Source organism: Stigmatopora argus, chromosome 16 (genome assembly GCF_051989625.1).
Source record: "Stigmatopora argus isolate UIUO_Sarg chromosome 16, RoL_Sarg_1.0, whole genome shotgun sequence".
Lineage (NCBI taxonomy): Eukaryota > Metazoa > Chordata > Actinopteri > Syngnathiformes > Syngnathidae > Stigmatopora > Stigmatopora argus.
This window is the reverse complement of record NC_135402.1, coordinates 9,956,798-9,969,699: the sequence shown is the minus strand read 5'-3', so window position 1 is coordinate 9,969,699 and position 12,902 is coordinate 9,956,798. Positions and strand designations below refer to the sequence as shown.

At 38.8% G+C, this 12,902-nt stretch overlaps 1 protein-coding gene across 1 annotated transcript in view; it reads left to right on the top strand.

The window, feature by feature from the left end:
* Nucleotides 1-887: 887 nt before the first annotated feature.
* Nucleotides 888-12,902, top strand: part of pcsk5a (proprotein convertase subtilisin/kexin type 5a) — a 44,167-nt gene continuing 32,152 nt past the window's right edge. Inside the window, exons 1-12 of the mRNA XM_077622572.1 lie at nt 888-910; nt 3,591-3,721; nt 6,197-6,301; nt 6,753-6,878; nt 7,715-7,858; nt 8,134-8,210; nt 8,430-8,524; nt 8,589-8,770; nt 10,664-10,843; nt 10,956-11,035; nt 11,357-11,460; nt 12,768-12,888. Coding sequence (XP_077478698.1) covers nt 892-910; nt 3,591-3,721; nt 6,197-6,301; nt 6,753-6,878; nt 7,715-7,858; nt 8,134-8,210; nt 8,430-8,524; nt 8,589-8,770; nt 10,664-10,843; nt 10,956-11,035; nt 11,357-11,460; nt 12,768-12,888 — 1,364 coding nt within the window. The 5' untranslated portion in view covers nt 888-891. The remainder of the gene's footprint in view (nt 911-3,590; nt 3,722-6,196; nt 6,302-6,752; nt 6,879-7,714; nt 7,859-8,133; nt 8,211-8,429; nt 8,525-8,588; nt 8,771-10,663; nt 10,844-10,955; nt 11,036-11,356; nt 11,461-12,767; nt 12,889-12,902) is intronic.

Below are 12,902 nucleotides of genomic sequence, written 5' to 3'. Positions count from 1 at the left end.
AGACCGACTGGAATCTCCCACACCCATGTCGGGTGTCCGTGGGAGATACTGGCTGAAGATGAAGGAGAAGGAGAAAACAATAGTAGCCAGGAGGTTACTCTCAATATGCTCTTTTAATGACCCTCCACTGATTGGCTGCCCCATTTATTCTCATTAAAAATGAATCATTTTTCCTTGAGGGGCTCCATTCCCTGCTTAGAAGTCTTTGAGAGGACACGACAACTCTTTCTGACTTGTATCTCGTTGCAGTGCCTTTAAAACCTGTTTTTTTACCCATTATGTGAAGAGCTACTTTACTTCCTGCAAAATGGTGAGTATTAATTGTTAGTTTTAATACTAGTACAATGTCATAGTCCCATTTTCAGCCTGCCTAGGGAGAAATTCACTTGTCAATGCAGCATAGACAAAATATAGCGGCTCTGGAGCCGCATGTGGCACCCGGCCTTATCATATTTTGCGTATACTGTGGCTTTTTGCCTCATTTTCATGTTTGTCTTATTTTTATTCTCTCCCCAAACTCTCAAATTCATCAGGGCCCATTAAAAACAAATAATAAATATATTACTATATTAAAAAAAATGATTTGATTCTCACAATTTAAATTTTTGTCTAATTTGTTCGTCACCCCTGATATAGGTAAACATGGTAAAATGTGAAATAGTAGAACAATAGTGCAAAATGTTTTCTTGTTTTTTCATGTTTTTTTTGTCTTGTTCCTTTGTCCAATAACTTCACCTGTTGTTGCCTCTTCCTTGTGTGTCAGCCAATCCGCTGCCTCTCATGTCACCCACTTGTTCCTCATTGTCTCGTTATCCCCAGTCTGTCTAAATAACCCCCCTTTTTTGTTTATATTTGTCAGGTTCTCATCTATGCTAGGCCATGTCATCAGTCATGTCCACCCTTGTTCCTGGTTTGTAAGTTGCTTTTTATATGCAATCTTTTTTTGCCTCTGGTGCTTCTATTTTTGGATTTTTCTGTTAAAACATTTTGAGTTATTCACCCCTCTACCTGGTTTCCCGGCAATTAGATCTACCGCTCATTCCTGAACTGTAAAATGACATCTTTGGAATCTATTATCACTTGGGTGAGGCCATCCATGAAATTCAATGGCAACAAATTTAATGATTATTTTTTAATCAATTCCTTGTTACAGCTCTAGTCCAGATGAGAAATATTGGTAAAATGATGTTGAGCCTGGATATTCCTGCCAGGGAATGATGCTAAAGGTTGACCTAGGACAAGGGTGTCAAACTCGGGTTGGTTCGCGGGCCACATTAACGTCAATGCCATTTCATGTGGGCCGGACCATTTTAGATCTAATATCTAGATTATTTTAAATTGGATTAAAAGAACTGGATCTAAAGGCCTAAATTGTCAATTTTTATAGAACTAAAATAATGTTTATTTGAGGGGTTTTTTCTTAGTAATGGAAAATGTCTTTTAATCATGTTTTTTTTTATTTCAAATGGAAACAAAATATTTTTTTAAAGTGGAAAACGGAAAATATTTGTATATTTATTTTTAGATTTTGTAAAATGCATTTTGAACTAAAAACACAAGTAAAAATTGGATAAAAAAATGCAATGATTGTTTTTAAAAAGGGGAAAATCAGGAAATGTAATGTACATCTATAATCATTTGAATTTGATCCTAAAACAGAAAGTCGGCACTCATGAGTTACTTTCTCGGGCCGCACAAAATGATGCAGCGGGCCAAATTTGGCCCCCGGGCCGCCACTTTGACACCTGTGACCTAGGAGAAGATACATGAATGTAGTGAGATAGGGCATGAAAGTGGCTCGTGTATTGGAGGGTGATGCAACGGACAAGGGGAAATAAATAAAGGTGATTCACTTTGGCGAGCAGTAGTATTATCACTTATTTTCTAATAACTTTTTCCTATAATAGCTTTGTATGCAACTTTTAAGGCATCTCAGGTGTGTTTGCAACATAACTCCGGGATCACTACATTGGTAATATGGCACAATGTCATTCATATTTTCCGGTTAGAGGATACGCTTGATGAAAAGAGGCTTACAGTGTTCACAAAAAGTGAGAGGCGGTTGGTGATTAGAGCCCATCCAGATGATTTAAGAGGGGTTAGTCGTGCTAGGAGCTGTACGTTAAAAACAAAATATCAGTAGATGACGGCCCCATGTTGATGGATGTGACAGTGAAGGCACTCTCACGTCTCTAAATACCAGAAAATAACTAGCCTTTCCCTCTAAATCATGACAGAATACTCTGAATGTCCTTTAAAATGATGCAACATTTGCCCTTAATTCCTTAAATACTTTTTGACCACCTTCCACATCATTCAAACTCCATAATGTTTGCTCAAGTCTTATAAAACAAGCAACAAGCAACTCTCAGCTTCTAGATTCGTACTTTCATAAAACAATCATAACCCAAACAGTTTAGATTTTTACTCAAATTAAAAGCAAAACTCAAATTTTTCATTATATTACAAGTATGACTGAATACATCTTACACATATAATAGAGCTTTAATTTAAAATCTGTGCCATAGTTGATTGCGAAATTTAGTCAGTTGCCGGCTTACCTTGACTTGAATGTTTTAAAACTAAAAGACAAATTGAAACCCAACACTTTCATCATGTCCATCCCAGTGGAAAGAATCTTGGTTAAAGTGGAAAAAAAACCTTCTTAAATCAATTTCATAAGATTCACTTATAAAAATTAGATTTACACAATTTCAGATTGACCTATGAAAGAATTGTAAATATCTAAAAAATGAATAAAAACGTATGCCAGAAATACGACAGGACAGGCTTGACTTTCAGCATTAGGTTCGATGGCGATAGAAAAGAAGGAAGAAAGAAAGGAGGATGGATATTGTGTACAGTTAAAAAGGATTTTTGGTGAGCAAAATATGGCTATATTCCTAAATAATATTTCAATTGTATGAGGTTACTATTGATTATTTTTTATGTGTCGCAGCTGTAGCTGCAGTAGAGGTTTTATAGCCATAAAATAGTTTTTGCTGAAGGCGTCACTAGGAAATGCACGGACCGCCACTGATATATATATATATTTTTTTTTTTTACATGACAAACCACCACAATTAAAATATTTTTTATGCAAATTTGCATCTGATAGGGGGCCCATCGTCACGGAGGTCTCAAAAAAAATAAAAGTATCCACTCCTCTCCATCTAAACAAATGCTGCACTAGCATCTTCTGCTCAACTTTTTTTTGTCAACATTATTTTTCACCACTATAGGAGGCATCAAAGACATCTGTAATTTGAAATGAAAGTCATTTATACTAGTTTTACTTAGTTTACCCCTAAAATTGCTTTTTTTTAAAACCAGTAACGCACAATTGACAACATGTGTGCGGTTGTGCATGTGTATATGGATACCTGTTATCCATGTCGAACAAGCCACCTGACACCTGCTTCATCCAAAGGAAGGACCAGTCTAGTCCAGTCTGATTGCCCTTCAGTGAAACAAGTCTGATCTGACCTGCAAGAGGAAAAATTACAACTTTTAAATAATGATGAACACATCTGAACATAGTATGGAAAGTGCGTGAAGTGGAAATCTGAAAATGGAGCTGTTTTTTGCAGTGTGGATCGGAACCTTGTTGCACTATTGCCAAGCCACCATTTATACAAACGACTGGGCCCTCCGGATAAGCCAAGGTTACGAATCTGCCACCAGGATAGCAGATAAATATGGATTCACAAATATGGGACAGGTACGTAACAGAATCTAATTCTCATTCAATCTGACAGAAATTTTAGAAACAGGGCTCAGTATACTAACCACAATATTCATATATCTTTTATATTGAAATCTATAAAATTCTTTTTAAAGAAGTGACTTGCTGAATATAGAAAACATTGCCAAACCGTATATAAAACAACATTTATTACACAAGCGGCAAGCATAAATTTTAGTTTTGGAAGGGATGTAGTAAATGAAAATTTACTCTCCACTATTTGTTGTGCAACATCTGTCCAGGCAGAATGATATTTATTATCCTTTTCAAGGGGTATCAAGTATTAAAACATTGATCAAACGTGACAGTCGAAGACTCCTTCAGCTGCAGTAAACCAGTAGATGATAAAATTTAAATAAATAAAAAATTGGGAGGTAATGAAGTGTCACCCTATGCCGTGGAGGAATTCAGTTAAAATATTAGTTTAATTACGTCGACAGCAACGCTTGTGTCGAGCTTAATTTACGCTGTCTTTCACCTCTTGCGCCCATTTAATTTGCCTCTGCTATATAATATTAATTATTGGAGCAGTTAACCTCAATGCAGTGGGCCTGACACTTTAATCATATAGGAATTTGCCACCCTCCTACAATACGGTACAAAACTAAAAAGTACAAAAAGAAACTGTCACAAGTGAGGGGAAAATGGTAAAAAAAAATAGGAGTTAGTATAAAATTTAAAATCCATCGGGACAAAAAGCCTTTGTGCAGCTGATATGAAGGACTTTGGGTCGGGAATCGATATAAAATCTCACAAGATCTGTAATTGGAAATTGAATTTATTCTTCTCACCCGCCTCATTATTATTTCTCGTTAAATACGTTTTCATGACTTGACCAAGTCCAGCTGCTTGAAATGAAAGCTGCTTACGAGATGACGCCCCAAGGCCACCGAGTAACGGCTAAGTTTTCGTGGCATGAAAAACGACCCTCGAGTGTACAGTTACGACGCTATTGATAATTTATCAGCTGTTTACTGCTGTGTGAGTCACCTAGAGACTAAATTATGCATTTTCAATTAGCATTCAAGATACCCAGGAGTATTATTGATTTGTTTCATTGAAAATGGCCAAATGATCTAATAGAATTCCATTTCGTAAGGAGAGGTACTGTACTTCTCAACCATAATTATGTACAGTGGTACCTTGACATACGATCTTAATCCATTCCGGGACTGAGATCGTATGTCGAGCTTTTCGTAACTCGAGCGGACGTTTCCCATTGAAATGAACTAAAAACAAATGAATTCGTTCCAACCCTCTGAAAAAACACCAAAAACAGGATATTGGATTGGAAAAAATGTTTTATTTCTTCTAATTCGCCATCTATTAACAACGTAACAAATAACTAGTGGTTTAATAGTAATAAAATGTGTTTAATAGAAGTAAAATCTCTCAAATTTATAATCATGAGAGAGAGAGAGAGTTTACTGTTGAAAGCAATCAACCAGGTAATCTCTCGCTCTCAAAATTATAATCATGAGAGAGAGAGAGTTTGTAATTGCATTGACAATGTCAGAGCATTAATATCTAAATATCTAATATCAAAATTATCAATAAGTTGCGTATTATTGGTGTGTGTGTACATGTTATTCCTCGCCGGATTCGCTCGCTCTCAAAATTATAATCATGAGAGAGAGAGTTTGTCATTGATTGCATTGACAATGTCAGAGCATTAATATCTAATATCAAAATTATCAATAAGTTGCGTATTATTGGCGTGTGTGTACATGTTATTCGTAGCCGGATTCGCTCGCTCATACAATGTAATATTCAGACAGAAAAATGATTATGAATATAACAACATTAAAATTGAACAATTACAAGGTTAAAATCAAAATATGATGAACGTTAAATTACAGATTATATTATTAGAAGATTCAAATTGTGAAACAGTCATTTTCTTGCTTATTTTTCTCTAACATGAAGCAGATGTTGTTTGGTTTCTAGGGCATCAACTTTTGGCGACGTAAAGTCTGTGTGTCATTTTTTTGGTGTAATATTAGGAGATTTAAGTAATATTTTGAGAAAAGTCATAAAACGTGATTTAAAACATTACATTAATTATTTTTGCATCACTTGAACAGGAAGTTGTTTAGGGTTCGCAGACATCAACTTTTGGTGACATTAGGTCAGTGCGAAAAAATAGATTTTGGACTAATTGGGGAGGTTTATGTGTTTCCTGCGGATAAAACTTTGATGAGAATGGCTTTTGTTAATATAGGGGACATAGTTTTAAATTAAAAGATTTTCAGATGGTGGTGTCCCTTGAGATTTTTTTCAATGCAAAAAGTGTGCCACAGCTCAAAAATGGTTGGGAAACACTGCTCTACTGGGACCAGCACTCCCCTAAGCTCCGTCCCTGAGTGTAGTCTAATTTGAATGCAAATCATTAAAATGGTCAGCTTTAACATCTGTTTGCCTTAAATAAATGTTGTATATCTCTGCGCCCAGATGCAAAGTCTAAAGAATTATTACATCTTTCACCACCACGAAACGGCACCGCGATCCACAGTGCCCAACAACGCGTTGACAGCTCGCATCACCAAGGAGACTGAGGTACAGTAACAAGCTACTAAACCAAGCATTGGGATCATTTCATACTTCAAAATAAAAGACAACAATAGTTGCCAAGTGATCAAAGATGGTAGGGCCCGACATTTTAATCATAAATGGATTTGAAGACCAATTCAGGCTTGCTTACATCTTCTTTAGTAGCCGACAAAAAAGTCTTCATGTTTTTTTGCTAAATTGAAATTTTAGGAGTACAGAAATCAAAGAACATCAACAGGTTTATTTTTTCGTTCAAATTTAAAATTTATAAAAAAATAAATTCACAAATATAAATATTTCAAATGTGTATTTATTGATTTTTAAAAAATAAATGTAATGAACAGGCAGTATACACCTTTGTTTTTACTGTAAAAAATGAAAAATCTCAAAAAAACTATTAAGTAGAGCACTGTGTTGCTATACCTGCTATGTAAGCATAATTACATTATTTTTCCAGGTGGAATGGCTTCAACAACAAGTGATCCAGAAAAGAGTGAAAAGAAGTTTGTACTCGTTTAACAGAATGAAGCCGAAATGTGGCGAGTCTCATCACCAGCACTTAAAAGACAATCAGTGGGACAATGTGAGTCAATTATGAGTCTGTCATTTTCTTGTCTATTTTTTGAGAACATTAATAACGCCAACCTGGGTGGAATTTGCACTTCTACGTGTCTCGGACACCATGACAGCGAACAGCCAATATTCAAACACTTTCAATCACTGAAAAAGGCAATATATTAACTGCACTGCTCTACTGCCATCCCCATACTGTCAAAATTCTATTGATACTTTAGTCTTTGGCAATAAGAACGCAAAAAAGAATGGAAAAAAAATTACGCCTTAGTTCACAGGTGTCAAAGTGGCGGCCTGGGGGCCAAATCTGGCCCGCTGCATCCTTTTGTGTGGCCCGGGAAAGTAAATAATGAGTGCCGACTTTCTGTTTTAGGATCAAATTAAAATGAAGAGTATAGATGTATATTAAATTTCCTGATTTTCCCCCTTCTAAATCAATAATTGTAATTTTTTAATCAATTTTTTCTGTGGTTTTAGTTCAAAAATCATTTTGTAAAATCTAAAAATATATTTAAAAAACTAAAATAAACATTGTTTTAGATCTATAAAAACTGAATATTCAGGGCTTTTAATCTGGTTCTTTTAATCAATTTATTTAAAAAAATCTAAATATTATATCTAAAATGGTCCGGCCCACGTGAAATCAAGTCGACGTTAAAGCGGCCCGCGAACCAACCCGAGTCTGACACCCCTGCTCTAAACCCTGTTATACCAGTCTTTTATTTTGTCCAATTTACAGTTACAGATAATTTCTGCGAGGATTATTTACCATGTAATGTTTAAATAGACAAACATTTTTTCCTACATAAGAGAGACTAATGAGAATTTTCCACATTTGTTACGCAGCTCTGCAGCGATGACTTCAAAGGGCATCAGCCTCCCATGAATATTGGTGAGGCCTGGAGGAGGGGTTACACCGGCAGGGGCGTAGTGGTGTCCATTTTAGATTACAACATCGATGGAGAGCATCCAAACCTGAAAATGAATTACGTAAGTAACCCGGGGATGGAAAGGTACATTAATCATGATCGATTTAGTGCGGCTCTTAGCGTAAGAGTGCATAAGAGAGACATATGGCAGTCGCAATGTGGCTTTTGGTCCAAAATGCTCAGAGAGGACTATTGGAATGGACATGAAACGTCCGATCCACTTAAGCGTGGGGCTGACTGGTGAATAATGCTCTTTGTGATTGGTTTGATGAAACGAAGACGGATAGCTGCTGGCATCTTGTTATGTGCTGCTCCTCATAATCCAATTTCGCTCAGGATGCTCTCGCCAGCTTTGAAGTGAACGGACAAGAACGACTTACTCCGCCGAGTTATTCCGAGACGGCTGCCAACTAGTGAGGACTTCATCCAACTCAATTCTCCTTTTCCCTGCTTTGACCCTTACTTTTAATTCATGCTGCAATCTCTCCCCATTTCCTCTGTAATTGCATGAATAAATGAATATGCAAATATCCGGCTCTGTTAAAACTTCTGTCTTCTTGCTGATTTCATGTAACAGAAATAGCCCCCTCATACAGTGTGTATTCCAGTTCATATTCTGATGTTCTTCACAGCCATGGGACTCGCTGCGCAGCAATGGTGGCCGGCGCCATTTCCACAAACCACTCCTTGTGCAGCATGGGGGTGGCTTTTCGCTCACGGATAGGAGGTGAGTTCATCGAAAGGTTCTCACAGGGATTCACACCTGACCCTGTGAACTGTTTTACCCGTAGGCATCCGGATTCTGGAAGGTGTGGACGGAGAGGTAACGGATATGGTCGAGGCGCAGGCGCTGAACTTCCGACCACAACACGTTGACATCTACTTGGCCGGCTGGGGGCCAGAAGATGACGGCACCACTGTGGACGGGCCCGGTCCCCTTGCTCGCCTCGCTTTGCGGACTGGCGTTCAAACAGTGAGAATTTTGTTCAGTTCCTCACATTCATGCTGGTTTGCGCACTTAACTCCAATGATTTCCAGGCAGAGTGCTAAAAAGGAGCTAAGATGAAAAGGCAAAGCATTCTATTCAAAGTTCGACATGTGTTCATGCCCTCACCTATGTATGAGTAAGAGCTGTCGGTCATGACTGAAAGACCAAAATCGCAGATGCAGGTGGCCGAAAAGAGTTTTCTATCCAGTGTCACGGCACGGCAAGACTCGGATGCAGAGTTTCTTTGCAAACAAAAATTTCGTTTATTTTTCAAAACCCTCAACCTGAGGGGACAAACAAACAAGTCAGGATTCTTGAACATAAAATCACATCAAGGGGAGGAAAATTACAGAAAACTCAGAGCGTATTCCCAACATTTCATTTTGTTACTGTTGGGTAGGTGTGATTTCAAACCAGAAAGTTCTGGTGTGGAGCAAATAGCTGGTTTGAGATCTCAAAAGAGTGGTGTCAGTTTGTGTTTGCACCATGGTGTGAACAGTTTCTAAAATCACCTTTTTGCCTGTAATAGGGTTCCAAAGTCACAGGGATTTTATGAAATGTTTGGTTAGCATCACAGCTCTGTGATTTTTTTTCCTTCCATATTCTGTTTAGTGTTACTCCTTTCACACCATTTTGGTCGATCATTGAACAATGAAGCATGTGGGTTTGTTGTCAAGTCCAGGGACACTTGCGAGATGTGATTGTCAATGTAAAAAGGAACTATACCGAACAAAAAAGGGTCCGTTGGATTTTTGTCTGGACCAGAGAATGCAAATGATGGACATTCATTTTATCAGTAAGCCCTGAAACTCACTCCCACCAAGAAGGATGAAAACACTGCCAAAAAAATAGAATAGCAACAAGTCAATCAAAAACAAGACACAACACGAGATTTCAAATCGGAAATGGCGAAGACCTAGGCGATATCTACGCACATTTCTCTTGGATCAACTGCGTTGAAATGGGACACAGGGAAAGCCCACCATCACAAGCCTGTAATGCAAAACACAACCGGCCCATCAACAGAATATGACAAAGAAGGATAAATGGCTTACGAATTTACTAAAACTAGAACAATTGATTCATTACGTCTTGGACATGGAAGTAAAGATAATAGGTCAAGGCAACACTTTGCTTGAAGGGAGCCTCTGTTTGAAATGCTTTTATTTGTGAGAGTAGCCTTGATGCCGTTATCATAAAGTAACGGTGAAAAAAAACTTTGATACCCTTTCATAAAATAGGCATCGCCAGCTTTCGCCAACAATGGGTAGCCTATTTCACATTGAGCTCCAACAGAATTGCGGCTTTAAAGCTATAACAGATGCATTCATCCACCCTTATCGAACAGCCTCTTTCTGGCTTTCAACTCTTCCCTTGCAAGTCTGAAATACTTTTAAAGAAAAGAATAAATAAATGGAAAAATAAATGCTAGGCCTGACAGCTATTGTGAAAAGAGCCCATGAGATAATTACCAAGTCTGCATTTTCTGGTTTTGCAGGGCTGTATATACAAGGTTGAAATAAAATGGAGAGGCAGCAGAGTCAAGCCAGATATTTTCAACTTACAACCTTACCATCAATCAGGACAACTATTCATCTGTTTATAAGAGTGGTGACAATGTCAAGTTTATAACGCGAGACACACCGTTCCCGCTCTCGCTGTTGTATTAAAAGCAATCATCTATAAGGCACAAGTTGTATTTTATACGGCCCACCTTAGGCTGATGCTGGTGGCGTCTGTTTTCGGGATGCTGACATTAAATTCAGCACAGAGGCAACTATTGGAGAAAGCTGGGTAAAAGTTTCAAGGACTTTTTCCTCCTCGTTAACAAGCATCAAGATTGATGAATGGCCTCGGTCTGCGGCTTTAATTAAACAGGGCCGACACGGACGAGGCTCCGTTTACGTCTGGGCATCGGGAAGCGGCGGGCGTAGAGGTGACCACTGCTCGTGCGACGGCTACGCCAACAGCATTTATACCATCTCCATTGGGAGCGGTGGCGTAGACGAGGAAAGGTGCTCTTCCACGCTGGCCACAGCCTCCGCTACACATGAGATTGTGAGTAGAGGGTGTAAAGAATGTGAAGAAATGGTTTCGCAGACACGTACATGGCGATTAATGACGTTGAGATTTCAATTGCGCATCATGTTTTGTGTTGACTCCACTTCAGAACTGCGGCACTGCTAAATGGGGCTCGGCTCTGTCGGCGTCAGCGGCAGCAGGCGTTATTGCGCTTACCCTGGAGGCCAAGTACTGTCGCCACTATCTAAAGCAGTGGTCCCGAAACTATTCCAGAAAGGGCCGCAGTGGGTGCAGGGTTTCGTTCCAACCGGTAAGAGGAAACCTTTCCACCAATCTGGTATCCTAGAAGTGCAATCACTGGATTGCAGTCAGGTGCTTCTTTTTTTCAGCAGAAACCTCATTGGTTAAACTGTTTGTGTTTGATCGGTTGGAACAAAAACCTGCACCCACAGCGGCCCTCCAGGACCGGTTTGGAGACTTCTGATCTAAAGTATGACCACAACCACGTGATATCCATTGCAGTGATGTTTTTGTTTGACCTATTCTCAGTCCTCTGCTCACCTGGAGAGATATCCAGCACATAATTGTTTGGACATCAGATTATCGTAAGCTTGCGGCGGCCGACTGGCAAACCAATGGTGCCGGACACAAAGGTAAGACCCCATTGCAAAAGTCTAAAAGAACACAAACTTTGTACTTGGGCAATTCAAAGGAACTCTCTCCTTTGAAAGTCTGACCATGTCTTGAATGAAACTCTGCACCTTGAAACCCTGAACTGGAACCTGATCTTGCCTTTAATTCTACTTTAAATCCCTAACCCTATTTTAAAGCAATTGAAATCCTACTCGGCAGCCCGGTGGACAAGTGATTCGCACATCGGTCTCAGATTTCTGGGGTTGAGGGTTCGATCCCAGTTCAGTCCTCACTGTGGGGAGTTTGCATGTTCTCTCCAGGCTTGCGAAGGTTTTTGCTGGGTACTCCGGTTTCCTCACACATCCCAAAAACATGCATGGTAGGCTGATTGAACACTCTAAATTGCGTGAGCGTGAACGGTTCTCCGTCTCCTTGTTCCTTGCGATTGGCTTGCCACTGATAAGGGATGTCCCCTGTCTGGTGCCCGTAGTTAGCTGGGATAGGCTCCAGCACCCCTTGTGACCCTTGTGGGGATAAGCGGTTTGGTAAATGAATGAATGAATTTTTTTTTCAGTCCAATCTGGAACCCACTATGAAACCCAAATATGAACTCCTATTCATCCCTTCAAACCCTAATTCCAGTCTTTTATCCTCACGTTCTAATTAGCTGACTAACTGAACTATCGGCCAACTAACTTGTTAACCAACTAGTAAGCTAAGTGGCTGGGTAATTAAATAACTAAAGTATAGGGATTTTTTCGTCCCTTACATACACATTTTGACAATTTAGCCAAAACTTTCACCTAAAATCTAAATACTATAGCCAATTTAGCTGACAATGTAATTCTTCCTGCAATGCAACATCTATCTGTAATACATTTTTCATATCTTATCGCTGTTAACACAAATCTCTATCAAATATACCTCTGAGGTCTGACATATTGGACCTCTTTTTACCTTAATTATTGTAATTTTAAATTGTTGTACTTTATATTTCTGACTGTATGCTTGTGGTGTTGTAACCCTCAAATTTCTTCTCTGGGCATAATTAAGAAAAAAAACATATTTTTTCTTTATCTTAAAAAACGGTGATTTCACTTAACACTCTATCAATTATTATGAACAACACAATACAATCTTTGGCCCTCAAAATAAGAAGAGAAAAAAATATATTTTCTCTTTATCTTAAAAAAAAACAGTGATTACACTTCACACTTTGACAATCATTATAAACAACACAATACAATCTTTGGCTTTATATTTTAGGGGGTCTTTGAATGCAACTCCAAAATCTTTACGCAGCGTTTAATGAATGTGTGTCTGTCAGTGAGCCACCTGTATGGTTTCGGCCTGCTGGATGCAGAGAGGATGGTGATGCAGGCAAAAGGATGGCGAAGGGTGCCCCCACAACGGGCATGCACTGTGAAGGCACACACTCAGTTAAAAAGGTATCGTGACCCAT